The sequence below is a fragment of the Eubalaena glacialis genome, chromosome 4 (genome assembly GCF_028564815.1).
Source record: "Eubalaena glacialis isolate mEubGla1 chromosome 4, mEubGla1.1.hap2.+ XY, whole genome shotgun sequence".
NCBI lineage: Eukaryota > Metazoa > Chordata > Mammalia > Artiodactyla > Balaenidae > Eubalaena > Eubalaena glacialis.
The window spans coordinates 119,164,353-119,191,415 of NC_083719.1; the positions used below are offsets into that span (position 1 = coordinate 119,164,353).

Below are 27,063 nucleotides of genomic sequence, written 5' to 3' on the forward strand. Positions count from 1 at the left end.
TAGGTTCTATCTCCCACTGATCAACTTCCCTCAATTTCCAGAACCACCAACCTGGTCCAAGCCCCCATTATCAGTCTCCTGGTCTGATATCTGGCCTCCTTGCTTCCAGTCTTCCCCCTACAACCCATTGTTCAGAAAACAGCCAGAGTGATCGATCTTTTTTTTAAAAGGAAGCAAAATCTCATCCCTCTCTTCCCTAAGACTCCTCAATTGCTTCAGAATAAAATCATGGCCTACAAGGCTGTTCATCATTGGGTCCCTGCCAGTCTTTCCCCCTTCAGCCCATACTCTTCTCCAGCTCCCCACTCACTGTGCTGCAGCCACTCCAGCCTCCTTGCTCTTCCCCCAACATGCCAACTCCCTTCCCGCTGCAGAGCCTTCATGCCTACTGCCTTCCCTTTCCTTCTGGAGTGCTCCTTCTCCCAGCACTCCACATGCCTGGCTTCTTACCTTTACATTTCAGCTCTTCACAGAGGCTTTCCCCTTCCACCCAGCCCAAATGTCACCTCCACAGGCACATCACTTTGGTTTAGTTTCTTCACAGCCCTGACTTTGTTTGTGTGCGCATTTTCTGTTCCCCTTAAAGCAAGGACCCCCATCTCTTTCGTTCACACTATATCCTCAATAGCTGGCACCAATTAGGTGTTCAATATATATCTGTTGAATAATTGAATGAATGAATGAATGAAGTAAAAAATGGCAGTCTTTTTGTTCCAAGGTTTATTAACAGTGACCCATCCTTTTTGGCTCCTCTTTGCCCCAGTTCCCAGCCCTAATCAACCTCCCCACTCTGGGGCTTCACTGTAGTCTCTGAATGTTGAAGGTGGGGTAGGATAAACTTGGAGATCATTCAAATCTGTGCCTTCCAAATCTTTTTTTTGTTAATGCATAAAACCATTCTTTTCAAACCCAAAATCTCTCACAGAACCCCTACATATCAAATACATAAAGCAGAAGTTGACCTTCTCGAGGGAAACTATGTGGGGCTTACAGCTCTGAGAAACAGTTTGAGATTCACCATTCTCCTTATTTCAGTTACTTCATGGTACAGGTAAGTCAGCGGAGGCCCAGAGAGGCACCATGACCTGCCTCTCTCTGAGCAGGACGCAGCCTTGGGAGCTCTCGGCCCCGTGCTCCTTCCACAGCACCGTACTGGATTCTAGAGTCTTATCAACCAGGGCAAAGGATGCTCCCAGCAGTGTCTGCCATGGGGAGAGCTTGGGTCTTTGGTTACCTACCCCTCAGACTGCTGGTCCCAGGGTCATGTGAGGGGCTGGCTGGGCGGTGAACTGGAAGTGCAGGGAGCTTGGGTGGGGAAGCCAGGTGTCTGTGTCAGAAGGCCACTGGGGCTCGGGGGCTGGGGGCTGGAGGGCTGAGAGGGGCTGCCCAGGCCTACGGTGGTCTCTCCTTTCCTCAGGATGAGGCTGCTGAGCTCCTGGAGCAGCTGCTCCTCCAGGGACCCATGTGACTGGGGGCTGCTCTTTGAAGGGGGCCCCGGAGGGGGCTCAGGTGGTCTCTCCTCCCAGCCCAGGGGGCCTGCTTTGGACAGAGGAGATTGATCAAAGGACCTCTGGCTGGCCAGTGGGGTCTCTGGCTTGGCTGTCCACTCCGGTGTGATGGAGAAGGAGGTGGAGGTGTCTTCGGTCAGCTCGGGGAAGGCCCCCACTTCCTCATACACCGGCTCCTCGTACACAGGCTCCTCCAGTTCCTCTTGCTCCTCCACAGACCCCTGGGATGACTTCATTGGCTGGATGGGAATGGGGTAACCAGAGGCAGGCACAGAGTTAGAGTTACCAGATTATTAATCGCTAACATTTATTGAGCTCTTCCTCTTTACCAGATGCTGCAAAATACTTTGCATGTATGATGTCAAAAACAACCCTGTATGATGGTTACACTGCAGGTGAGTGAGCTGAGGTAAAATAGGGGCCAGACACTTGAGACACAGAGGGGTTAAATAAGTTGCCCAAGATCACACAGTTAAGTAAAAGGTGGTGCTGGGGCTTGAACCCAGGTCTGTCTGACTCCAAAATGCATTCACTTAAGCACTTCCCTTCTATTTCTCAGATCCTGTGACCACTTCCCCCTTTCCTCACCGCATCCTACCATCCCTTGTTTTCCTCATTCCTTTTGGTCCCAATACACTCTCTCTCTCACACACACACATACACACTCAATGATGGTCTGCATCAGGACAAATACAGAGAGCACACCGGCTCAGGCAGCACAGAGGAACACAGGGTTGACAGGCACACAGCGGGAGCAGGCACAGTACTCACAAAAAACATGGACAGGGTCCTCCGGTTGTGAAGTCGCCGCTGGGCACAGGTGGGGTGGGGAGGCAGGGAGAGAGAGACACAGAGACACAGTGAGGCCCGGCAACAGGAGGCAGGGGTAGAGACTGGGGCACAGAGAAGGCAGAGGGGGCACCAGGTTGGCAGGCACGCCACTCCTTCCTGCAGTATGGCAAGGGTGTGAGCAGGGACCCGGAGTGGTTGGGGCAGGCTAGGGGGACCTCACCAGGGTCTGATTGGCAGAGAGGAGGGTGGCCCCACTGTCATCCCCACGGATGGGCAGCAAAGGCATGGTGCCAAACTTCTGACGGGCGAGGTCAGAGGAGGAACGGCGTCGTAAGACCACCGGCTGCTGGTCATCGTGCTGGAGAGAGGGTGAGGGGGTGGCACTGGTGGGCATGGGAGGTGCTGAGGGTTAGTGCTGAGCCCACAGACCTACCCCACAGCTCTCTCCTTCCCCTCACCTGGGCTTTGAGGATGCTGGTGGCCCAGTCCCACATCTCATCCTCGTCTGTGCAGGACAGGTAGCTGGGGGTGATCAGAGGGGAATCAGCAGGAGGGGAAGGGGTCACAACTAGAGGGATGGAAGATAGAAAAAGCGAGGAGGTAGAGGACAGGGAGCCTGACGGGGCCACAGGAGAAGCCAGGCTGGGAGGTACTCACAGGTGCATCTTCTCCAGGATCAGCGTGAAGCCCCACCTGAGAGGCAAAGGAGGACAGTGATGGGTGATCGGAAAGGCCAGAAGGGTGGCAGCAGGAAGGCTCTAGAAGTGTGGACTGGGGAAAAAAACTCACGGGGTGGGAGGCTTGAACTTCTTGCGGATTCCCAGGTAGACCTTGGCACCTTCCAAAGGCCACTCCCGTTCTGGTTTAGAGCTCTGACAACATGAAGGCAGTCAGTGAGGTTGAGAGGTGAGAGAGAAGGATCGTGGTTAAGGAGGTCAAGAAGTCATGGAAGCACTGGGGTTGTGTGAGGTCAAAGGGTCACAGAAGTCAAAGGGCCAGGGAAGCAATGAGATTGATGAGAACATGGGCTGTGGAGTGACAGGGTCAGTGCAGTCAGGGCTCCTCCCACACGGCCACCCAGCATCCCTCCCTGCTCGCCCAGGGCCCACCTTCTTCTCCTTGAGCAGCAGCAGGCAGCGGCCACGCAGCAGAAAGAATCTCTCCTGGAAGCGGTTTCCCAGCAAGCGGGGCGGTTCTTCCCGACACCGCAACAGGCCCACCCGTGGGCTCTCACGCCGGATACCTGGGCACAGATGGGCAGGGCTAGGTGGAGGGTCCCTGGAAGAGGCCTGGGAGGTGCTGGGCTGAAGCAGGAGGCTCACCTGTGAAGAGGCAGCCGGCATGGGCCAGGGAGACTTTTCTCAAGAGCAGGGAGGCCGAGCAGGGCTCTGGGAGCTGGCACCATTGTAGGGCCTGCTCTAGGACCCTTTCCTTGGGGTGCAGTGGCCGCTCTAAGGGGCAAGATGAGGGTAGGTATCAACCAGATATCGATCCACAGCCTGGAGCCCCCACCTCCTCGCCCACCAGTCACTCATTCATTCATTCGTCCATTCCACCATCCAGCCACAGACATTATTTAGCACTGACTGTGCCAGGTGCTGGGCTGCCCTGGGGATACAGTGGGGAGCATGAAACACATGGCCTGCCTTCACAAAGCCCACAGCCTGGCGAGGGAGCAGAGAATAACAGATAAGCAAATGAGGTAACTGAAGACAAACCATTATTCTGAAAGAAGCAATAAGAAGCTGAGAGAGAGTAACAGGGCAGCTACTGAGATAGGGTGACCAGGCAAAACCTTTCAGAGGAGGCATGTGAAGATGAGACTCAGAGGCCCTAAGGATTGGGAAGAACAAGCCATGCTGAGATGGGGGGAAGAAGACTTCAGGCGTGACAAAATGCAACACCAAAGGGCCTGAGTTAGGAAAGATGTGCTTGAGGAACTAAACGGTCAGTGTGGCTCAATCAAACAGAACACGTTACGTGAGACAAGGTCTGAGAAATAAGCGAGGGCCAGACATTCAGGGTCTTGTGGGCTATAATAAGGGGTTTGAATTTTATTTTAAGTTCAATGGGAAGCCACTGGAAGGGTTTAACCATGCGAATAGCATGATGATTTATGCTTGAAATGCTCACTGACTGCTGCATGGAAAATGGATTGTTGCGGGGCGAGAAGGGAACACTGGCCAGCTATGCCCTTTCCCGGGCTGTACATTTTAGTGGTTAATGTTGGGGAGCAGAAAGATCATGGTGACTTCAACTAGGTTGGTGGTAACAATGGAGATGGAGAGGTGATAGATTCGAAAAGACTCAAGAGGTCTAGTTTGCCAGTGGGTATGAAGATGAAGGAAAGGAAGGAGTCCCAGAGGACTCCGAAGTGTCTGGCCTTGATAACTGCGTGAATGCTGGTGCACTGACTGAGTTAGGGAAACTAGGAAATGGCTTGGGCGTTTTCTTAGGGGAGGGGACTGGGAATTGAGTTTGGTCTTAGACTTTTTTTTTTTATGGCTGTGCCATGCGGCTTGTGGGATCTCAGTTCCCCAACCAGGGATCGAATCCGCAGCACCTCCAGTGGAGGCGTGGAGTCTTAACCACTGGACTGCCAGGGAAGTCCTGGTCTTAGACGTTTTAAATGTGAGATGCTATAAGATGTACAAGTGGATGTGTCAAGTAGCCAGCTGGATATGTGAGTCCGGAGCTCAGAGGAGAGGTTTGGGTCACACATAAACATTTGGGGGCCAGCTTATTAATGGCATTTAGAGCCATGGGGATGGATGAGCTCATCCAAGGAAAAAATGTAGATAGAGAAAGGAAGAGGGTTGAGAACTGAGCCCTGGGTGCCTCCAGCATTTGGAGTCTGGGCAAAGGAGAAAGAGAAGCCTCCTTTGAGGTGGAAGGGAAACCAAGGTTTTGTGGGGTCCATGAAAGCCAAGAGAGCAGAGAGGACTGAGAAAGAGCAAGTGGACAACTGCATATCTGGTAACACAGAAGTCTTGGTGACTTTCACCCCGTACCACACGTGCACGCGCACACGCACGGTCATACTCACCAAGCTCCCCACGCTCTCGAATCTCAAACGTCACCCACAAGTCCATCCCGGCTGCCGTCCCCCGAATCTCCAGTACCTGGTTAGTCAGCTCCTCGGCAGTCAGTGTCGGGGACACCTGGGGTCAGGGCAAGAGCAGAGGACCCGTGCCGGTCAGGCCATTGCCCCTGCCCCCCACCATCCTCTCATCTCCCCTCCTGTCCCCTCAGGACTGACCTTCAGGGTGACACAGTTGTCTGGGAGCTGCTGCTCTATAAAAACCTCCATGATGAGGTCTCCAGCCTGGGACAGCTGAGGGGAGGGGTAAAGAAATCAGGAGGACCCAGACGGTGCAAAGAATCAAGGTCAGAGGGCTCCTCAGGTTGCCTCATGAGTGCTTCCCCACCCCACAGACGCCTCCTCCCAACCCTCATTCCAAACATCGCTCAGGTCCTTCAAAGAGAAAAAACTCCAGGCATGGCGGAACTGTGTACAGAGCTTCCCAAGGCAGTGCAGTTGTGCTTGGGAAGACAGGTTTGGAGTCAGACTGTCTGGGTTCCAACTCTGCCACTTGCTACAGTACAACCTTGAATAAGTGACCCTCCAAACCTCAGTTTCTTTGAAAAAATGGGACTACCTACCTCCTGGAGTTGGGTGATGCTCAAGTGAGATTACAGGTGCTTGGAATATAATTAGTCCTCAGCTGTTTGCTACTGTATTTGTTATTATTCTCACCTCTTTGTCTAACTTAGCTAACCCTTCCTTGGATCTCTTACACATGAAACTGAAGTGCTCCTGCCACCCTTTTGTAAAGAATCCTCATGGTGGAATAAATGGAGCAAATCCTAAACCAAACCCCCTCCCCAAAGCACTCCTCTCCTTGGGTTTCCTGTGTCCCAAAGAGCTGAGGGCCAGTGTCCAGAAGCAGAAGGTCACCTTCCTATCCTGATGTCCCCTCCTGGCCCACTCGGGAATCTAGGGTCAGGACAAGTTACCTGCACATCCTTCCAAGTGGTGATAAGACTGACCTCCAAGTCAATCTGAGCTACCTGGTCAGGGTCGATCTGTGGAAGAGCCAAAAGGGTGTGTGTGTGTGTGTGTGTGTGTGTGTGTGTGTGTGTGTGTGTGTGCATTGGGGGGGGGGGTGGGCTGCCGGGAAAGGAGGGAAGCAGGGAGAGATGTGCAAGACCGGAGCACCTGTAGGAGAGGGTTAGAGGCCAGAAGAGCTAAGAACCAATGGGGCAAGGATGTTAGGAGCATGGTTACAGGAGATTGGGGCCCAGGGCTCTGGGAGGTGGTTCCTGATGCGGAAGGCCTTCAGAGGGCTAGGCTGGGCCTTTGTTAGGGTAAGCAGGATCCAGAGTCCAGGAAGAGGGACTGTAGGTCAGGGGTTGGGAAAGCTTACATCAAACACAGAGATGTAGCCGTCGATGAGTTCCTGCAGCACCCGCACCTCGTGCTCCCCCCGCCCATCCGTCTGGAACACGCTGGGTGCAAATAGCAGGGCCAGGTTCCGCGTGCACATCTGGTTTAGAGCGGCACACTTTTGCACCCTGCAGAGGGGTGTGAGGGTCATGAGGAATGCGGTGAGCTTCCGCTCACTCGTTCATCGACCCCTCCCTTCATTCAGCAAACGGTTATTGAGTCTCTACTGTATGCCAGGCCCTGAGCTAAGCACTTGGGATACGGCAGTGAGTTAGACAAAATCCTGGCTCTAAGAGCTCCCGGTCTAGGGGAGAGACAGACTTATAAATAGGGGTCAGCAAACTTTTTATGTAAGGGGACAGAGAGTAAATATTTTAGGCTTTCAGGCTATACAGTCTGCTGTGTAGGGTGAAAGGAACCATTGAAAATATATAAATGAATGGGCATGACTTTATATTTTATGTACAAAACTTTATTTACAAAAACAAGTAATGGGCTGGATCTGGCCCATAGGCCATAGTTGTCCAGTCCCTGTGATATAGTGTAATCAGTACAACAGAGCTGAGGCTCACTCCGGAATCATTTAAAATTCTGTCTCCCCAATAGACTGGTAAAGGTAAATGTGCATCTTATTCTTCTTTGTGTCTTCAACATCTAATCTTTGCCTGGCATAGAATAATAAATAAAACAAAATAATACTGATTGCTCACATTTCTGAATGCTTACTACATACATGCCAGGTGCTGTAGTAAGAAGTTTACAAGGATCATCTCATTTAAGTCTCGTATAACTTATGAGGTGGATACTATTCCTTATACCATCTTCCTGTTACAAATGAGGAAACCGAGGCTCAGAGACAGCAAATAACTTCTCTAAAGCCACACGCTAGGGAATTCCCTGGCGGTCCAGTGGTTAGGACTCTGAGCTTTCACCGCCAAGGGCCCGGGTTCAGTCCCTGGTTGGGGAACTAAAATCCCGCAGGCCGCGCAGTGTGGCCAAAATACATAAAAAAATAAAGTCATGCGCTAGAATAGTGAAGCCGGATTAAGGCCTAGGTCTGTCTGACTCCAAAGTCCACGCTGTGAACCTTTATGTTGTGACACCTTCGCTTAACAATTATCTGGGGGATGAATATGTGAATGTAAGCCAGGGGGTTGGACAGAGGTGATGAAGGGTCAGGGAGGAAGCCTGCAGGGGGTCTGGCTGTACTGACCGATAGAGATGCCCAATGAGGGTGGCCAGCGTGCGGCGGTTGACCCGTGGCAGGCAGCCAATCACTTCTTTGTATTTCTCCAGGCGCTGGTTCTTCTGGGGCAGCTCTGGGGATGAGATGGGGAAGGGTTGGAGAGGGTCAGGGAAGGAAGAGTAGAGGAACTTTTAGAGAAACAAACCAAGGATGGATGTGTTTCTGCCCCCTTCCCACCTTGCCTTGAGCTGAGTCCCTGGGTGATCTTCCAGTGGGGGAATATTGGGGAGGGGGGCCACCGAATCCCACAAGGGAGGCTCAGGGATTCTGGTGGGGTGGGTGGAGTTCCTGGCTGGGTCTTGGTTGTCGGTGAGGAGTTCTTAGGGATCTTGGGAGCACCTACCGGCAGCCTCCCTCCAGCGAGGCAGCAACCGAGCAGAGGTCACAGGGTCATCAAGCTCTCGAAAGAAGCGTTTGAGTGTGTCGGTGACATCCTCCACAAAGTGCTCCCCTGGTCGGAGCTTCACTGACCGGGCATCCCGCCGAAACTCAGCCAGGAGCCGCAGGCTGCGGGCGCGGGCACCCCCTTTCCGGTATACGCCCTCCAGCCGGAGCCCTGAGAACAGCCGCCATCTCAGCTCACCGCTGCCCGAAGACCCGCCACCACCCACCCAGCACCCTGTCCGTCACGCCTCATGGTATGTGGACACTGGAGGTAGGAGGGTCAGAGAGGAAGAAATCGGCCTCTGTGGTCTTGCTTCTCAGGTCCCTGCTCCAGCCCTCATCGTCAGAAGGTCCTTGCCTAACCACGCCATCACACAGCAGCCCCCTTCACTCTCTCTCTTTCTCTCTCCCCTCACCACTTTGATCTTTCAATAGCACTCTCTGAAATCACATTACACTCAGGCCTCGTTATTCACAGGTTCTATACTTATGAATTCATCTACTTGCTAAAGTTTATTTGGAACCCCCAAATCAGTACTTGTGGCACTTTGCAGTCACTTGTGAACATGCCCAAGTGGAGAAAATTTTGAGTTGCCTGATGGACATGTTTCTAGCTAAGGCCTCATATGGTAAACAAGTGTCATTTCGTGGTATAGTTAAAGTCACATTTTTTGCATCTTGTGCTTCTTTTTTGCGGGGGATTTCACTGTTTAAACTAGCCCCCAAGTGTAGTGCTGAAGTGCTGTCTAGTGTTCCTAAGCACAAGAAGGCTGTGATGTGCCTTGTTGAGAAAATACATGTGTCAGATAAACTTTGTTCAGGCATGAGTTGCTGAGCATTGCTGGCTGTGAGGTCAAAATTGACGAATCAACAATTTATATTAAATAAAGTGTCTTTAAAGCAGACTCACAGATACAGAGAACAAACTAGTGGTTACCGGTGAAGAGAAGGAATGGGGGAGGGGCAGTATAGGGGTAGGGGACTAAGAGGTACAAACTATTTGGTATAAAATAAGCTATAAGAATATATTGTACAACACAGGGAAGACAGCAAATACTTTAGAATAACTATAAATGGACCATAAACTTCAAAAATTGTGAATCACTATATTGTACCCTTGTAATTTATCTAATATTATACGTCAATAAAAAATTTTTTTTAAAGATGAAAGCTTGGAACTATACTCAATATCTTATAATAACTACAATGGAAAAGAATATATATATACATATATATATATAACTGAATCACTTTGCCATATACTTGAAACTAACACATTCAACATTATGAATTAACTATACTTCAATTTAAAAAAAAAGAGGAAAAAAAAAGATGGAAGCTTAAAAAAAAAGTGTCTTTAAACAGAAACACACATAAAACAAAGTTACATATTGATCAATTAATGAAAATACGACCAGAGCTTCCCAGGAACCTAACCCTGTATTTCCACTGGGGCAACGGTTCAGCATTCATTGATCCAGTCTTTTCAGTGACTTTATAGAATATAACTACTGTGAATCACGAGAACTGACGGTATTTGTTTTCTTAATTATTACCCATCTCTCCCACCAGTCTCTGAGCTTCATAGAACCTTCCTCGTCCACTGCCATATCCCCCGTGTCTGGCACAGGGGAGCAGCTCAATAAACATTTGTTGGACGAAGAGTGGCAGCGCAGGAACTGTGGAGGAGCAGGGAAGAACACCCACACTTTCCCCAGGGCTTTTTCACTGGGCCTCTGACTTCAATCCTCTTATGAACACGAGGGAGGCTGGGAAGGGGATAGGGGTCTAGTGAGTGGGGGAAGTCAGTGCACGAGGCTACTGCCAAGGCGTGGAGAATGTCTTTAGCCACTGACTATCCATTGTCCGTGTAGTAAGCACAACTACTTGCCGGTGCATGGATGTGCCTTTTTCCCCTTGCCTGTCCTCCTTAGTTTTCTGTGAATTTTCCTTCTCAAGAGCCCAGCCTTCTAAAGAGGGTTTGCGAGGAAAAAAGATTCAACTTAGTCCTTACTTGGGAAAGAAAATAAAACGGAGGCCAAAAACTCACAAAGAATTCTGGGAACCCCTTGCATAGCTGATCCTTTATGGCTGGAAAACCTCCCACACAGAATAACTCTGCTCAGAGCCCCAAGGATTTTGCTGCACAGCGTGGCTCCTGCCTTGTAGCTGCCCCCTCTTTGTTCTCCATGGCTCTGCATCTCCAGTCACAACTCAGTGCCACCCTCGTTCCATGCCCACGCCCCAGTAACAGCTGCCTTGGAACACTTCACTACCTGCCAGGTCCTGCGCTAAATGCTTTACATGTTGTATCTCACTATCACAACTATCTTGGAAGATGAGACTGTTAGTAGCCCCATTTTAAAGATGAGGGAACTGAGGCTCACAAAAGCAAAGCAGCTTGCCAAGGGTCATACAGTCGTTGCTGTCAGGCTGCAGTCTCTGGAGGCAAAGCTTTTGAAGGCAAATCACACACACACAGGGCAAACACCCGCCCCCCCGCTGTGCCCATGTTCCCCATCCCCCACTCAGTGTCAGCCAGTACCCACTCACCATGCTGAGTGACAAAACTGATGCAGGCATCCACAATGATGGGGATGTCACCCCGGCTCATCTGCTGCTCCTGCAGCCCTGTGCCTCCCCCGCTGGCTGCCCCGGCAATGGCCGCATTCCATGCTGAGAAGTCTAGCCGGCCCTCTGCCTGCAGATACAGTGTCCTGAGACCCAAGAGACCTGAGTCAGAGCCAGCTCCAGAGGAGTCCTCAGACTAAGAGGCCCAGGAGCACAAGGACCAGACCTCCCAGAGACACCAGCAGGGGGCAACAACACCCAACCCAGACAGGGCCCCTGAACTAGGGAAGTGACTTTGAGGAAGTGGGCAGTGGTCCAGCAGGCCAGGGTGGAGGGTGTGAGCTGTGCTCTAGAAAGGGGGGCCCAGAGTCAAGGGTAGCGGCAAGACTTACCTTCCTGTCTCCACCAGAACCAAATGCTCTTTCTTGTCTGGGGTGTCAGTGGCTGAGACCACACCTGGGAGGAGAATTATTGGACATTATCATCATCATCGTCTTCATCATAGTGACTAATATTTATTAAGTATTTAAGGTATGTAGGTTCCATGTGAGGAGCCTTACAAACAATACTGCAATAAATCCTGTGAGTTACGTATTGTTATCCCCATTTTACAGGTGACACATAAGCTCAGAGAGGTTAAGTAACTTGCCTCAGATTACCTGCTATAAAATAGAATTCAAGTTTGTCTCCAAAACCTCAAAACACTATCCTACACCGTTCCTCTTTTAGGAGGAAATGAGAATTCCCAGTCCCTTCTCCCAGTTCCCAACAAGCAAGCAACTCCAAATAATGATAATAGTAATAACATTTATAACAAATAACATTTATTGAACACCTACAAGATGCCTCCTGCCAGGCTCTGCGATAAGTGTTTTACATGCATTGCCTTATTTGAAACTCATTACAACCCTAATATTGTGCCTGTTGTGAAGATGAGGCAACTAAAGCACAGAGAGGTTAAGTAACTTGTCCAAGGTCACACAGCCAGGAAGTGATGGAGGTGGGGGTCTAAATCTGGGCAATTTGACTCCAGAACTTGTGCCTGAATCCACTATTCCTGCTGTCTCCCATAGGGACCCCCAAATAGATGAAGGTCCACTACCCACCCTAACCCCCCATAGCCACCCTTCATCCCTGCCCCCAGCCCTGCTCACTGATCTCCTGTAGCCGGCGCAGATGAACCATGTCCTCGGGGGCTGGGGGGCCAGGGCCCGATGCTGGGCACAGGAAGAGGTGATCTCCACGAAGAAGTCCGAACCCAGACAGCCAGAGGCCAGGGGCCAGGGCAGTATGGGAAGGGGACCGCAGCCACAGGCGGCCCAGCCGCAGCAGCCCAGGGCCCAGCAGCTGGTGACAGCTCAGTGGGGAGAACCACTGTGAGGCAGGAGGAGGACAAGGGGAGAGAGGAAAATGGGGAAAGAGACAAGGGGTGGGGGCGAGAAGTAAGAGTGAGAGGGATAGGGAAAGGCAGAGAAAGACATGGAGAGAAAGCCAAGGAAACAGAGGAATGAAAGGGATGGGGAGAGAGTGAAGGAAAGACCGGTGAAGGAGACAGGAGATGGATGGAGAAAAACAAGAAAGAAATGCAATTCAATTTGATTTGCTCCAGCCAACCCAGAGAAGACCCCTGTGTGGCAGGCAGCCTTATGCCCTTAATTGGGATGTAGGGGAAGACAGAATGGGTAGCTACATGCTGTAACCGAAGAGTCACGAGGCCCCGGGAAGTCCCACCCACTTGGGGCCGGGCAGAGGCTTCATGGAGAAAGGACTATTCAAGGTGAACCTCAAAGCAGTGCTTCTCAAGCTATTTGCGGTGAAGGAACAGGGAGTTTTAAAAAAAATTTTCCAATCTGTCACTAACCAACACTTTCATTAAAAAGCAACAAAACTAATTACTAGAAAAATGAAATGAGAAGAGAAAGACATACACAATAAGCCCCCAATTTTTAAAATTAGATTGCACACATAAAATCACTCTGTCAAATCGCTATGAAAGACTCTAAATGCTGACTCAAGCCCTGTACTTAAGCTGTCATGGGCCATAACAGAGTCCCTGGGCCAGGATGGGTTAACAGACCACACTTAGGGTAGCACTGCCTTAAAGGATGGGCTAGATTTTTGGAAAGTAGATAATAAGAAGAGACTTGGACCTGGCTGGGAGGGCCATGACAGAGCCCTTAGAGGATATGGAGATAACTTCTTGGTGTGAGGAGTTACAGGCAAACAGGAGAGTGGGGTCAGAAGCCAAAGCAGGGGAGCATTTCCCACAGAGGAGTGTGAGATGCAGAGACTACCTGGTGAGGCCAGAAGGAGGTCCTCGGACTTTACCAAGGGCAAGTCACCAGCCACCCGCAGGGTAGCAGCTTAGAAGAGTATGGCAGAGGGGGGCAGCCACAAGGGGTTAAGGAGGAACTGCAGGCTGCCAGAGCACACAACTTTCTAAGGAGTTGTCAGGAGGGCGCCAGGATGATGAGCTGAAGGTGGAGCAGGGCTGGGGGAAAAGCTGTTTAAGAATGGGAGCGATTGTCATCACCATGGCCATTACTACTTCAACACCCACAGGTGGAGGGCTTGCTGCGTGCCGGGCGGTGTAGGCCTCGTGTGTCACTTAATCCTCAACACTAGGGGGTGGGGTCTTTTACACCACTCTACTCATATGGAAGAGCTCACATGTGAGAGTTGGAGCACTCAAATCCCAGGATATCTGACTATCGCGCCTGAACTTTTAATGCCACAGAGGGGGTGCAGGGTGGAGACAGAGTGGCTTGCCTGGGAATGGAGAAGGTGGAACAGATGAAGGCAGCTTTGCCTGTGGACTTGGAGATCTGAGTGTTGGGGGAAGGGAGTGGGAGTCAGAAGCAGCCTCTCTGTGGGAAGAGGCCCAGCACAGTGAGGTTTGGCCCATGAGCTTAGGAGACAGAGGCCTGATTTTCGTCCTGTGCTCTGCTGCCTCCTAGCTCTGTGACCTTGACCACGTGACTTCATAACCTCTGAGTTCTTTAGGTGTGAAGTATTAATAATCCTTACCTCTGAGGGTTGTTGTGAAATTTAACTGAGACATTGAGTGGGCAGCGTTTAACACAGGGCCTGGTACAGAATAAGCGCTCAGTCAACCTTAGCTGTTAGTGGAAGGGGTAGGAGTGGCTTTAGGAATAAGAGAGGACAGGATGGGGGCAGGTGGGGACAGGGAAACCATGAGCTGTCAGGGAGGGGGTCTCAGCTATCTCACCTTGCCCACGGCACTGGTCCAGGCCTCCAGACTGTCAGCGGCATCTGTGCCAAAATGCTGGATCCTCCCCCCAGTGAGGATGAGCTCAAAGGAAAAGGGGAACCTGGAGAGAAGATGAGGTCCGGGAGAAGAATGGGGGTGAGTGAGGGGGCTGGCAGGCTCAGGCTCAGGAAGGGAAAAGGGGAGTTCAGGGAACATGGCAGGTGTTACCTGTCGAGGTCACTTGGGTCAGTGGGTGGGGGGTTCACACCCAGACATACGACATCCTGGGGCTGGATGAGGTTGAGGGGTTCAGGGCTGCTTTCTGACACAAACATTTCCAGAGCCGCACCCAGCACGCACCACAGTCGTGGGGGAGCTAAGAAGGAAACTGATGGTCAGCAGGTGGCTGACCTCTGTCCCCACTGTCAGAATTCCCATTTACCAGATATTTATTCTATGCCAAGCCCTCTGCCTGTGTATGATCTCACGTAATCTTCACGGCTCTATGAGGTGGGTTTTATATTCACTCCTCTTTTGCAGAAGGAGGAACTGAGGCTCAGAATTTGAGTAGCTTGCCCAAGTCACATGGGTAGAAAGTAGCAGAGTTGGGATTTGACTCCCACAGTCTGACTTCAAAGCACAGCCTCTCAACCATCACCCAGTGCTGCCACCTGCCATGGTCCCTCTCTGACTCCCGGCACCCAGCCCACTCCAAGGCATGTCCCATCCCCGTCCTCTCCTCCCTGTCCCTCTATGGAACACCCGTGCCCATCCTGGTTTCTGCCCACCTCCTTGCATCCCTTGGCTCCCTTCTCACCATCTCGGCCCCTGCGAGGGGGTGGCGGTCCAGCTTTGTTGCTAATGGGACCACAGTACAGGAAGCTGCTGTAAGTGGCAGGCACCACCACCTCATTATACACGCCAGGGGAGGGGTCTGCAAGGAGAAGGAGAAGTGGTCAGGTCAAGCCAGTGTAATGGGAGGGCCTGACCTCCTTGGGAAGGGATTGAATCAAGCAAGACAGTGGGACCCAACTCCACTGGCAGCATGGCCAAGTAGAGCCCAGTGGGGACGCCTCACCACCTAGATTAGAAAAGAGGGTGGCAGGGAGTGACGAGGCTTCTAAGCCAGCCCTTGCCCACTGTCTGTCCCCACCAGCCAGTCAACAACAAGTCAGCTCAGCCTCAGAGCATGGGCCATCCTGTAAGTGTCTTGGCCCCTTTGGCATGACTACTGGAGACCAGCCTCTATAACATGACCACATCTATGATCAGACTACCCCTGGGGAGGTGAGACCCGGCCTACTGGTTGATCCCATCAGGGGTAGGCCAGCACTAACACCTCAAACCTCCAGATCCACTCCAGACGGTGGTCATTTCATAACATCAAGAAATAGGACCTGGAGGACCTGGAGGGTTGGGAAACTGCCCAGACTGGACCATTGTGATGGGCTGGGTGAGAGGTAATTGCCCCTCTCCCCACCCCCACCCCCGGAAGAACCAAGGCTCAGGTTGGGGCTGAGAGTTCTTGCAGGGAGAGAGAGGAGGCATTTGTGGGGATTACCTGTGGGCAGGAGACCAGGGAAGCTGCCGTCGAGGGCTGGGGGGGACCAGGGCTCCTCTCCCTCAAAAGCCTCGACACAGAGGAGCTGGGTCATGTTCTTTAGCAGGTTGGGTCCTGCCACAGCTGCACATAGTGCCTGCAGGGAGAAACCCCAAGACGCAACCTAAGAGCCCTGGGCTCAGTCCTCCTGTCACCTAAGACAGCCCACACTGCAAGTTTAGGCATTTCAACTCAGAGACTGCTTTCCCCCCTCCCCATCAGCCCCGGCCCTCCCTCCTACCTGGAGAAGCTGGCTATGATCTGGATACTGAGGGTGGGGTTTCCGGAAGAGACCTAGCCGGTACTTCCGGGAGATGAACTCTCCCCGAGGGCCAGGGGTGGTATCTGGATGCAGCCCTTCACCTGGGGGTAGTGCCCCTGCCCAGAAGCGGTTGGCACGATCATTTCCCAGGACAATGAACAACTGTAGGATGACAAGGGGCAGAGGCAAGTGACAGGAACTCAAGAGTCCCCAGACATTCCAATCCTGCCCCAAGCAGGACCCAAGGCCTCTTCTGCATGCTCTCCTTCCATCCCCACCCCCGGCCCCCCCCACACACTTTCTTCCTCTTCAGACTCCTCACCTGCACTATCTCATTACTCCAGACACTTGTGTCCAGCTTCAGGCTCTGCACCTTGGAGATCCCAGAACCCAGGGCCCGGTGCTGACCTGTTAGGATGTGAAGGGCATGTGGCAGGGGCACCCTGAGCCCTCCTGCCCCCAACTCCCTCCTTCTCCCCATTTCAGCTACAGGCTCCAGCCCTCACCTGCGCACTGCTTGCAGATGACCACCCCCAGGTTGACCGCGGCCCAGTCCGGGCGGGAGGCCTCACAGTCCGCACAGTGCCGGTTTGCCCGATTGGACCAGATCTTCTCAGCCACCTCGTAGTCAGACAGGGTCTCGGTTACTGCTTCCTGCAGAGCGGCCGCCCAGCTCTGCCGAGCCCCCCCAGACTCGGCTGTGAAGCTGAGGGGTGGACAGCCAGTCCGTGGGCATGGACACCCCCCCCCTGACCTGTTCCATCCCCCTGGCCACATGTGGGCCACCACCGGCCACATGTGGGCCAGCCCAGACCCTCCTGACATCCTTGACCCTGTTCACTGGCCTCCTGTCAGTGCACGCCCACTGAATCCTACTGAGGAGGCCCCAGGTCCTCTGCACCCCTGTGCCTCCATCAGTGTCTCTCCCCGAGCCTTGCCTCCTGCCAGTCTGGGCCCCACCTGAAGCAGCGATGCGGTGTGAGCAGGTCGAAGCTGCGACTCTTGGTCTCCCGGACACTGCAGCCTTGCAGTTCAATGAAGCAGATCCCGATGCCCAGAGAGAAGGCCTGGCAGGGTCGGGGGCAGGCACAGTGAGGCCAGAATGGGCTAGGTGAGGCCCCTCGGCCCCAGCCCGGCCCTCCTCACCTGCTCACTCTTGTACAGGGCCAGCTCTCCGGGGCTCAAAGCAGCAAACACCTTGGCTTTGTGCCCACGCAGCTCCAGCATGCCCGTGCGAAGGGGTCGGGGTGGCTGCGGGGGCCGGGGATGGCCCAGGAGGCGCTGCTCCTTCAAGCAGGATTGCACCGTGGAGCACCACGTGTCCCGCTGAGCTGGCGGGGGACGGGGAAGCAGGTCAGCCGGCTGTGTGCTCACCTGGCCTCCCCAGCCCTGCCCTGGCCCGGGAGGCCCTGGCCCTCACCCTCGCTCTCTGTGCGGAACACGAACACCCTCTGGCCAGTGATGACCTGGAACTTGTTGTCCTTGCTGCTGCGGGTCATCTCAATGGCTGTCAGAGGGATCACACCCTTGGGGAAGGGGTCCTGGAGGGAGAGACCATTGGCCCATGGGGACAGGAACTCAGCCATGTGCGCTGACCCCGGGGGGGCCAGTGCCAACTTTTAATGAGATCAGCACTCATTCCGCAAGCAGTGGGGTACAGCTGCTAACCTAGCTCCTTTAGATGCTGACACCAGTCATGCGGTACCTGCCTCCCCACCAGGGGGGGATTGGCCTTCCAATCCTGAGCCTCCCTCAGCCCTCCCTCTCCCTCTCCCTTTCCCCAGGCCCCATGTAGCATCTCCTGGACCTACCTTATCACTGCCAAAGTACATCAGACTCCTCCCATTGAACTGCACAAAGCGCCTCTGGAAGACGTAGTTTCTGGGGAAGGCAGGGGCTGAGATCAGTAAGTCGTGGAAGCTGCATCCCGGGGCGTCCGAGGAGCTGGGAGCACTTGGGACCTGACCTCCACCACCACCACGCAGCCTCCCGCGCCCCCCTCCCCTTCCCTTCCCTTCCCAGCAGCCCCACCCCTGAGGGGAGAGCTTGTCTAGCCAGCCACTGAGCAGGGGCGTGGGGCGGTCTGCCGTGGAGGAGAAGCTGGCATAGGGTGAAATGAGGTCATCGTTGGTCTCCGTGTCCAGGGCGGGCAGTGAGAGGGTGGAATCCCCCGGCAGCTCAAGGCTGGCATAGCCAGCGTCCTCTCGTGCCTCCAGATCCTGCCTGCTGAGCCTTGTGGGGGCCAAGACAGAGAGGGACACACATTAGACCCAGTTCCCTGGACAGCCCCACCCTCAGCACCTAGTGGAATGCCTGGCAGGTACTGGATCTGCTTTTCAAACAGGGGAACAGGGAGGTTGAGAACCCGAAACACTAGCATGGAGCTTCTTCCCCGAGCACACCTGGACTTTGCATTTGAAAAATTTCAGTCCTTCGCCTCTGCCATTAGGATTACTTGGCGGAAAATTTGGGGAAGGGCTGAGTAGATGGCTTTCTGCCACAGTTGCCCATATCTCATCAATTAGCCTGACTGGTTCTTTCTCCAGAAAGTTTTTGCCTTTCTCTCCCGGCACCAAGCTCCCATCAGTTCTCACCGAGGTGAAGGGAATCGCCTAACTGGTCACCTGCTTCCACTCGCACCCTCCCACCAAATATCTGTTCTCCCACTGACGCCAGAGTGCTCTTTTAAGGATGCAAATGAGAGCATTTCACTCACCAGCATGAACCTCTACAATGACTTCCCATTTGCACTTAGGATAAATTGAAATTCCTTACCAGGGGCTGCAACACTTTGTACAGTGAGACCCGTGGCAACTCCCCTGACCTCACCCTGTATCGCCCTCACCTTGCTTACTACAGTCCAGCCACATTCTCTTCCCCAGTTCGGAGCCTTTGCACACGGTGTTCCCTCTGCCTAGAGCATGCTTCCCTGGGCTGCTTCTTCTCATCCTTCAAGTGTTCCTTCTCAGAAAGCCCTCTATTATTCTCTATCACTTTCCAGTGGTTCCTTACCTCAGCTGCACAGAATCACTTGGGAAACTTAAAAATACCTGTATGTGAGCCCCACACCAGACACTTAAATTTGAGTCTCTGGGAATGAGGCCCAGGCATCTGTTATTTTAAAAGTTCCCCAGGATGTAGTGCAGCTGAGGTTGAGAACCTCTACTCTACCCCATTTGTCTCCTACTTCACTGAGAAACTGACACAATCAGACGAGAACCCCCGCAGACTCCCAGCGCCTCATCTGCCCCATTCCACACACACACTGCCTTCCTCCCGATACTGTAATAAATAGCCCTGTCTAAAGCCGGTCCGTCCTCTGGGCACTTGATCCTAGTCCCCTCACCTACACAGGGACATCGCTCCAGACTTTCTCCCTTTTCTCTCCCCTACATCAGCTAGTTTTCCCTCTCTACCAGGTCATCCCTATTCACCTATGAACATACGTAGCATTCTATGCTATAAAAACCCCCTTCTTGACTCCACTTCTACTCAGTAACCACTCCAACTCTCTGCTCTTCTTTGCAGAAAAACTCCTCAAAAATGTTGTCTTCACATTTCCAACTCCTCTCCTTCCGTTCTCTCTTGAGCCCACTCTGATCAAGCTTTCACCCTCAGCACTTGTCAAGGTCCCGAGTGACCTCCATGTTGCCGGTTCCAGAGGTCAATTCTCAGTCCTCAACTTACCCAACCTCTCAGCAGCATTTGACATAGCTGACCTCTCCCTCCTCCTTGTACATTTTCTTCACTTAGCTCCTGTGGCATCAACTTCTCCTGATTTTCCCTCTGCTTCACTAACCATTTCTTTTCAGCCTGTTTTGCTGATTGTTCTTCTTCTCCCAAACCTCTTGATACTGGAGTGTGCTTGGTTCTCTGCTCTATCAACACTCACTCACAGCTACATATACCCATCTAAATGCTGACAACTCACAAATCTGGATCTGCAGCTCGGACCTCTTCCCCGAACTCCAGACTTGTATATCCAATGGCCTATTTGCCACCTCTTCTTGGGTGTATAGTACACACCTCAAATTCAACACATCTAAAACTGAACTCCTAATCTGCCCCCCACCTACCTCTGCTTTATGCCCAGTCTTCCCCATCTCAGACCATGGCAACTCCAGGGACTTTCAGTTGCTCAGAACAGTGCTGTGGAACTAAATCTTTGAAATGTGGTTGTTTCATAGTTACAGCACAGCTCACACCAGACTAGCCACGTTTCATGCGTTCAGCAGCCACACTTGGTTACTGGCCACAACGGACAGTGCAGGCTCAGACCGAAACCCCTGAAGTCATTCCCGACTGCTCTTTTCTCTCACACCTCAATTTACGGTTCGCCTTCAAAATACAACCCAAACCAACCACTTCTCACCATCTCCACTCCCATCACGCTAGCCTGAGATGTCTCACCTAGATCACTGCAAGACCCTCCTAACTAGTCTCTCTGCTTCTGCTTTTGCCCCCTACAGACCATTCCCAACACAGCAACCAGAGGGATTCTTAAAATGTAAGTCAAAGCCCTTCCGATGGCTGCCTTCCCATTTCATTTAGAGTAAAAGCAAGTCCCTACAAGGTCCTACCCATCTGGCTCCTTTTACCTCTCTGACGGCAGCATCTCCCCCAACTCTTCCCACCCTGCCCCACTCTGCCCCAGCCCGGCCGACCCTGTCATCGCTCCTGGATCCCCCTGGGCAACTGGCCTCCTTAAAGCCTCTATTCTGGCCACTCTTCCCGCCTGCAACACTCTTCTCCTAGAAGAGGGCTAACTCCGTCACCTCCTTCAAGGTTTGGCTAGAATGTCATCCTCTTAATAATGGCAACTCTTAATGAAAAACTGCAGTCCACTCCCCACCTCACTCCATCCCAGCCCTCTTACCCGGTTCGATTTTTTCCATGGCACTTATCACCTTTTAACGTATGGTGTAGCTCATTTATTATATCTGTTGTTAATTAACTATCTCCCCACAAGGGCAGGGATTTCTGATCTATCCCAAGTATCTACAACGATATCCGGCATTCAGCAGGTGCTCAATAAAGATAGTTAAATGAAGGAATGAAAGGCACTTCTCCCTATTTTAAATCATATATCCATTTCTTTGTCTACCTGTTTTATTTCCTGTCTGTCCCCACTGAGTCACAAGCTCCCTAATGGGGGACTGGGTCTGTCATATTCATCCTGTAGCTCAAGAACCCGGCTGGCACACAGTGGACACTCAATGCACATTTGACAAATAACGGGAAACACGGCCACCACCAGCTCAAACGCTCCTCAAGCTGCCCCTCTTCCTGCCATCATCATGCTATGGACCACTCACCTGTGTTCAGCCCTTTCCTGACAGATAACTCTGCCTTCTCTTCTGTCGGGGACCCCTGGGACCCCCACAGGCTGGACACCATAGTACAGGCAACCAGGGTCCATGATGTGCACTGGCAGGAGGAAAATGGGGGAGACAGGGAAGAGGTCACATGAGAGTGTCTGAGGTCCTGAAGGGCACTGCCCCTCTTCCCCCAACCCATGATAACCCACCTACCTGTGCCCGTTGCAGGCCTGAGGGCAGGAGTGGGGGCAGTTGTCTGGGAGCTGTCTGGGGCCCTTAGGGGAAAGGTCTAGTGTCATTAAAGGAAAGAGAAGGAAGGACAAGCCCTCATGCCTTGTTCCTCCCTGCCCCCAGCATGGGATCCCCAGGGAGCCAACTCCACTCACATGTCCTGAGCTGTCTGTGCCCCGCCTCTTAAGTCCAAGCCGAAGTAGATGGCATTGGGCATCATTTCCACAGTATTCAAGGCTGAAGGCTGCTCAGAGGAGGACCTCTGAGGGACAGGAGGGGACCTCGGGCTGGGCTCTGGGCTCTTGGATGCTTCTGGTCTCCAGAGAGCTGGACTCAACCCAGGCCTCTGGGTGGTGGTGGAGCCACTGAGCCCACCAAATACCGTCCTGGGCTTAGGCACAGGCTTTGGGGGCTGCGCTTGGGGGGCTGGGCTGGGCGATGGCTCCATGGCACTTTCCAGTTGGGGATCCGGGGAGCCCTCTGCCGTGCCTGCCTGCAGCAGGCGCAGAATGCGTTTCCGATGCCCTGTGGCGTTGATGCCCAATTGCCTCAGTTCCTCGTGGCCCAGGCCCCGGGCTGCACCCGCTGTAGCCAGGCCATGCCGCCGGAACACGTCTGCATACTGCTCCAGGTGCACCGTGGCCAGCCACACAGCGATGTCCAGGTCCTGAGGGGCAGCCATGGGGGCTCAGGCCATTGCTGGGGGGAGGGGCAGGGTGAAGGGAGGGCTCAGGCTGAGATTCCCCCTCCCTGTCCCAAAGTCTGAGGCCTGGACAGGGGTACCAGACTCCAGTCTTCCTCCAAAGAAGAATGACCAGAGGCCTGTAATCCGGGGGCAGAGCCATCCGAGAACATGCTTTCTCATTGCAGGTGAACCCCTTCATTTGCAGATGAGGAAACTGAGGCCCAGGGAGGGGAAGAGGCTTGCCCAGGGCTCACAGCAAGTTGGCTTATCGATGGCAGTGTTGGTCCCTTAGCTCCTGCCCACCCTGTGTCTGGGTCAAAGCTCTGCCTCTGCATTACTGCACGTTCAACTAAGTAAGTCTGGGACAAGAGGCCGGAACCCTGCCCCTGCAGGGTGAAGGGGGATGGTGGGGAGGAAGGGCCCATGATGTGCCCTAATCCTGCTGTGGCATAGAGTGGGGATAGGGCAGCTGTGGCACAAGAGGAGAGGGGAGATGCAGATCCCACTCCCACTGGTTTCCAGAGCTGAAGTACAGGCTCGGGCCATCCTAATCCTGGACGTTCCCAGTTCCCCCTCCCCTTCCACCTATTGTCTCTGCTCAGACTTCCTTCCTGTCCCTCTGGCTCTGGCTGCCCCCACATCCTGCCTCCCTTGGTCAGGCTGCCCAGAGAGCTCTAAGCAGTACCAACATCTGAGCAGAGGCCACTTGGGGAGTGAGGATGGGGCAGAGAACTGAGTCAGAGAGATGAGGGACCAGGGGTACACCAGGGTCTTCACTCTGAAGCATCTTCTCACATACATGTGTGCAAACAGGAGCACCCACCCTGCAGGAACTCACAATGTGAAATGACATCCCCCTACCTCTGCTTTCTCCAAGTCTTCCTTCTCTGAGCCTTCCTTTGCCCTGCCCATGCCTTTGGACTCAGGTCTCTGAGGCTCTGTCCCATTCCACCAGCCTGACCCTGACCCTGCTCTATTACCTAGACCTACCTTGGATTCTGTCTCCCTGAGTTTTATCTCTACCCTGTCCCTGTCCCTACCCCACTCCATCTCCATCTCCATCTCTACCTCTAAATCCATCTTGGTCCCTCTCCTTGTTTTGCTCTCTGTCATTAAGCTTCTCCCTGCCTCCGTCTCCAATTTTAACTAGATCTAGTTTCATCTGTGTCTCTGGCCACATGAAACTGGCTCTAGGTTTCTGTCTCTGCCTCTGCCCTGACGGCTCTCTCCCAGTTTCTCTCCTGCGGGGTCCCGGCCAGGACTCCCTCTCGCCCCAGCATCAGCTCTGGCCTCTCTCTGCCTCTCTGTGGCCGAGCCCCCTCCCCAGGCTAGGGCCGGGGTGCTGCGCCTCCCGCCCTGACTCAGAGTCCAGTTTCCCGGTGACTCAGGCCCGACTCGAAGGCATGGGACTGGGAACTAGGAGGTGCGCGGAGCAGGAGTGCGGGGGGGCGGGCCAGGCCGCGCGGAGCAGCTCCGGCTACGACGAGGGAGGGGGCAAGGAGGGAGGGGGCAGAGGCCGGCAACCGGAGGGAGGGGCGGTCGCGGCGGGGAGGGGGAGAGGGGAGGGCCCCCGGCGCGGAGCGGGCCGGGGATCCCACGAACGCTCTCGAGGAGGTGATGGGGAGGAGTCTGGGAGGCAGGGGCCCGGGAGCGCGGGGGTCCTCACCTCACTAAGCGGCTGCAGTCGGCTCCCAGGTGACCGAAGCGCTGCCGGAGGCTCCGGGTCCTGCCGCGCCGGCCCCGCCTCCCCTCAGCCCTCCCCCGACGGGGCCCAGCCCCGCCCCGCTCGTCGGTTCCCTCGGCGGGGCGCCGGCCACTCCTTGTGCAAGCGGCGGCCTCCAAAAGGTTCGGGCTCCTTACCCAACCGCTGCGCTTATCTCGCAGCCTGGCTAGCTCAGCCCCTTTAGGGGCCAAGAAAGGGGGGGACCGGAACAGGGTTGGAGGCCGAGACAGCCTTAGAGAGCAGGACAAAAAGGCAGAGACCACACGGAGATGGGGACAGGGGTAGAACCAGAGAGAGAAGGAGAGTGCTGCGGGGGACAGCTTTGCATGCCCTCTGCTGTTCCCTCCCCGTCCGGCCGAAAGGGGAGGGAAAAGAATAGGGCCTTAAGTCCCCAGGGCATCTCTCCCACGCCCCGCAGGGTGGCTGGACTCTGGTACCCAGTTAATGGGGGAACAGAAGCTGATATCCACAAGTCACGGATATCCACAGCCTTCCAAGCTGGCAAACCTTCAGGAGCCCAGCCGTATGACCTGGGGGAAAGAGGCAGAGGCCCAGCGGAGGAGTCCCCGACTGCTTCTCCCTCTCCAAGGGCCTGGTCTAGGTTTCTTCCCAGAGATGAAGGTCAGGTTTCGGGGCTGCCTTTTTGAAGATAAGGCTGGTGCCCTGTAAGCACGGTGACCCGGCGAGCAGCCTTTGCATCCTGGGGCGAAGCCCCTTCTCCCCACCCTCCCACTGCAGTTTTTGTGTGTGTGTGGTGAGGGGGGGCGGGAGAGGGGTCCCTGAGGAGAAACGGCTCCTCTCCCCTCTCGGGATCTTGCCTGGAGCCTTAACCTTAGAGCCTGTCCCCCAGAGCCTGAGGCGCTTCCCCCTCCGAATGGGGCTGGCCTTTAGCTGTGTGTGGCGTTGGGGGGCGGGGTAGGGGCGCCCGCTGGCCGGGCTGTGCTTTCCTGTTTGTATGAGAGGAAGTTGGCTGTGAGTCAGCAGACACAGGAACCGTCAGTAGCTAGGGGAAGACCCCTGCCTGAGGGGAAGATGAAGGGAATGTGGGGAAGTGGTCCCCGCCTCTCCCAGCTGCCCCAGCTTGGAAGGGGACTGCCATTTTCAGCCTCCTGGAGCCCTTCTAGCTGAGAAAGAGAATGATAATAATTAATACTTAAAATGGCCATAATAATGGCTACCAGTTATTGAAAGCCGACTATGTCCCAGGCCCTATGCAAACATTGCTTTGCAAAGTTTGATTCATTCTCACGGCAACCCTTAAGATAGGGAATTTTATCACCTCCATTTTACAGATAAGGAGACAGTTTTCTGGATGTCTTTGTTCTGGAGGGTTAACTGTGGTGGGGGGGGGGTGGTGGGCGGTGCGGGGCAGGAGAATGCTCCTCATAGACCTCCAACTATAAGGAGTGCAAATTGACCAAGGGCCTCAGCTGCTTCTCTCTGAAATCCATCAGCTCCTACTCTAAGGCCAGCTTCCCACTGGGCCGCTCCCAGCCAATGACCAAGCTCAGCAGAGACCCTAAGGCAGGCCTAGCCCTGGGAGACAGGGGGCTCCTCTCACAGCTGACATTGACTCGAGAATTCCCCCATGGGCTTGTGGAACTTTCCTTCTTCTGCATAAGTGGTCTAGGATATTTCCTCTCACCCTTCCTCCTTCCCTCTCTCTTTCATAGCTCTCCCAGCTCCTGGCTCCCTTGCTTTGCTTTAATCAAATCCTTGCATGTTTCATCCTGCCTTGGCGGCTTCTTCTTGGAGGACTCAGAGTAACCCAGCAAGAGAGGAGAGTTGGGTAAATTAGTACCGGGCACGGGGAGCTTGCAGGGATGGGCGCCGGGGGGTCCTGGTCAGGGCCCAGATGCAGGAGTTCTGAACCCTTTTTTGTGTCAGGTTCCTCTTTGGCAATCAGGTAAAGTATATGGGCCCGATCTCAGAATAATGTTCTAAAAATGCATAAAATGAAATATGTAGGATTACAAAGGAAACCAAATATATTGCAATACTGTTATAAAACTATTCTAAGTGATATAGTAATATATGTACTTCTTTATTAATGCTTTAAATAAGATCTAGCAGTAGGTTGATGCCTCACATAATTTTGAAGCAGTGATGAGCATGAATGATATTTCAAACTATCTGCAATACTGTAATATGATACAAATATATATATGATTTCGATTGTTGAAAAAGCCATAGTTGTGGCTAATATGACTGGTTTGTTGCTGCTGTCATAATTGAAGGACATGCTACATTTCAGCTAGAGATTAATGAAAATGACGTAATTTTTTTCCCATCCAAGTTCAGTGACTCCAAGATAAGGACACCTGAGTCAGAGGGTCAGGGCAGAGCCACAGAGAAGACCCACCTCCTTCCCTCTGACCCTACTTCCCCTCTCTGACTCAACCCTTTGGGGCTGGTGGAGCATCTGGCCCTTGGCTGGTATTTTCCTTCCCTCTTTCTCCCTGGCTCTTTTTCCCAGTTTCTCTAATCTCTGTCTCTGTCTCTATGTGCCTCTGTCTGTGTCTCTCTCTGTGTCCCCATAATCTGTCACTGAGGGAACAGGGCAGACTCAGGGGATTCCTGTAGCCTGGGCACAGTGGGGGAAGGAGAACTCTTTAATTCTAGGGTCACTGGGAGCTGGAAGAGGGAGTGTCCCTGAGCCTCGGGCTCTGGGGGGAGATGCAGGTCTTTCCTTTCCCACCCCCTCTTCCATTCTCAGCCTTCTTAGGGGCAGAAACAGGCCAAGACAGAGATGAGTGAGAATGAAGGCAGGGAATGGAGGCATCCCAGACTCCAGAAGACAAGGCCTGAAGCCCCTGTGATCCTGGACTTGGGTCCAAGGAATCTTTCCCTGAACTCCACTCCGTGGAGCTGCAGTCCAGGAATCCAGAGGTCGAGGCTGTCCTCTGCCCTCCTCCAGGCCTCCAAGAGAGCACTGAGCAACTGACCAGGTCTGGGTTGAGGGCACAGGGGCTCTGGAGTAAGCCTACAGCAGATGTCAGCCCTGGCCCCTAACGGATGGGCTGAAGGGAGGTCAGTGGCCTCAAGGAAGGGGAGCATGGAGTTCTGGGGTTGATCTTTTCTCTGA

The 27,063-nt window shown here is 53.5% G+C and overlaps 1 protein-coding gene across 3 annotated transcripts; it reads right to left on the minus strand.

Moving 5' to 3' along the window:
* Window positions 1-705: 705 nt before the first annotated feature.
* Window positions 706-24,255, minus strand: ARAP3 (ArfGAP with RhoGAP domain, ankyrin repeat and PH domain 3). 3 transcript variants are annotated; one of them, XM_061189747.1, is made up of 33 exons: window positions 23,922-24,252; window positions 21,726-22,269; window positions 21,553-21,614; window positions 21,337-21,448; window positions 18,053-18,253; window positions 17,833-17,902; window positions 17,442-17,562; window positions 17,168-17,352; window positions 16,982-17,088; window positions 16,528-16,727; window positions 16,344-16,429; window positions 16,001-16,183; window positions 15,721-15,856; window positions 14,977-15,093; window positions 14,388-14,535; window positions 14,178-14,280; window positions 12,103-12,322; window positions 11,341-11,404; window positions 10,931-11,094; window positions 8,337-8,549; window positions 7,961-8,066; window positions 6,728-6,875; window positions 6,318-6,386; window positions 5,560-5,634; window positions 5,347-5,461; window positions 3,623-3,751; window positions 3,410-3,543; window positions 3,090-3,172; window positions 2,958-2,993; window positions 2,759-2,822; window positions 2,521-2,658; window positions 2,280-2,318; window positions 706-1,747 (listed from the first exon to the last, which is right to left on the minus strand). In XM_061189747.1, exons 2-33 carry the CDS (start codon window positions 22,250-22,252, stop codon window positions 1,262-1,264), a joined length of 4,641 nt encoding a protein of 1,546 aa, XP_061045730.1. In that variant the 5' UTR covers window positions 22,253-22,269; window positions 23,922-24,252; the 3' UTR covers window positions 706-1,261. The 3 variants fall into 3 exon arrangements, with proteins under 3 accessions (XP_061045730.1, XP_061045731.1, XP_061045732.1); XM_061189748.1 differs by lacking the exon at window positions 6,318-6,386; XM_061189749.1 differs by lacking the exons at window positions 706-1,747; window positions 2,280-2,318 and having other exon boundaries at window positions 2,566-2,683; window positions 23,922-24,255.
* Between the last annotated feature and the right edge of the window lie 2,808 nt (window positions 24,256-27,063).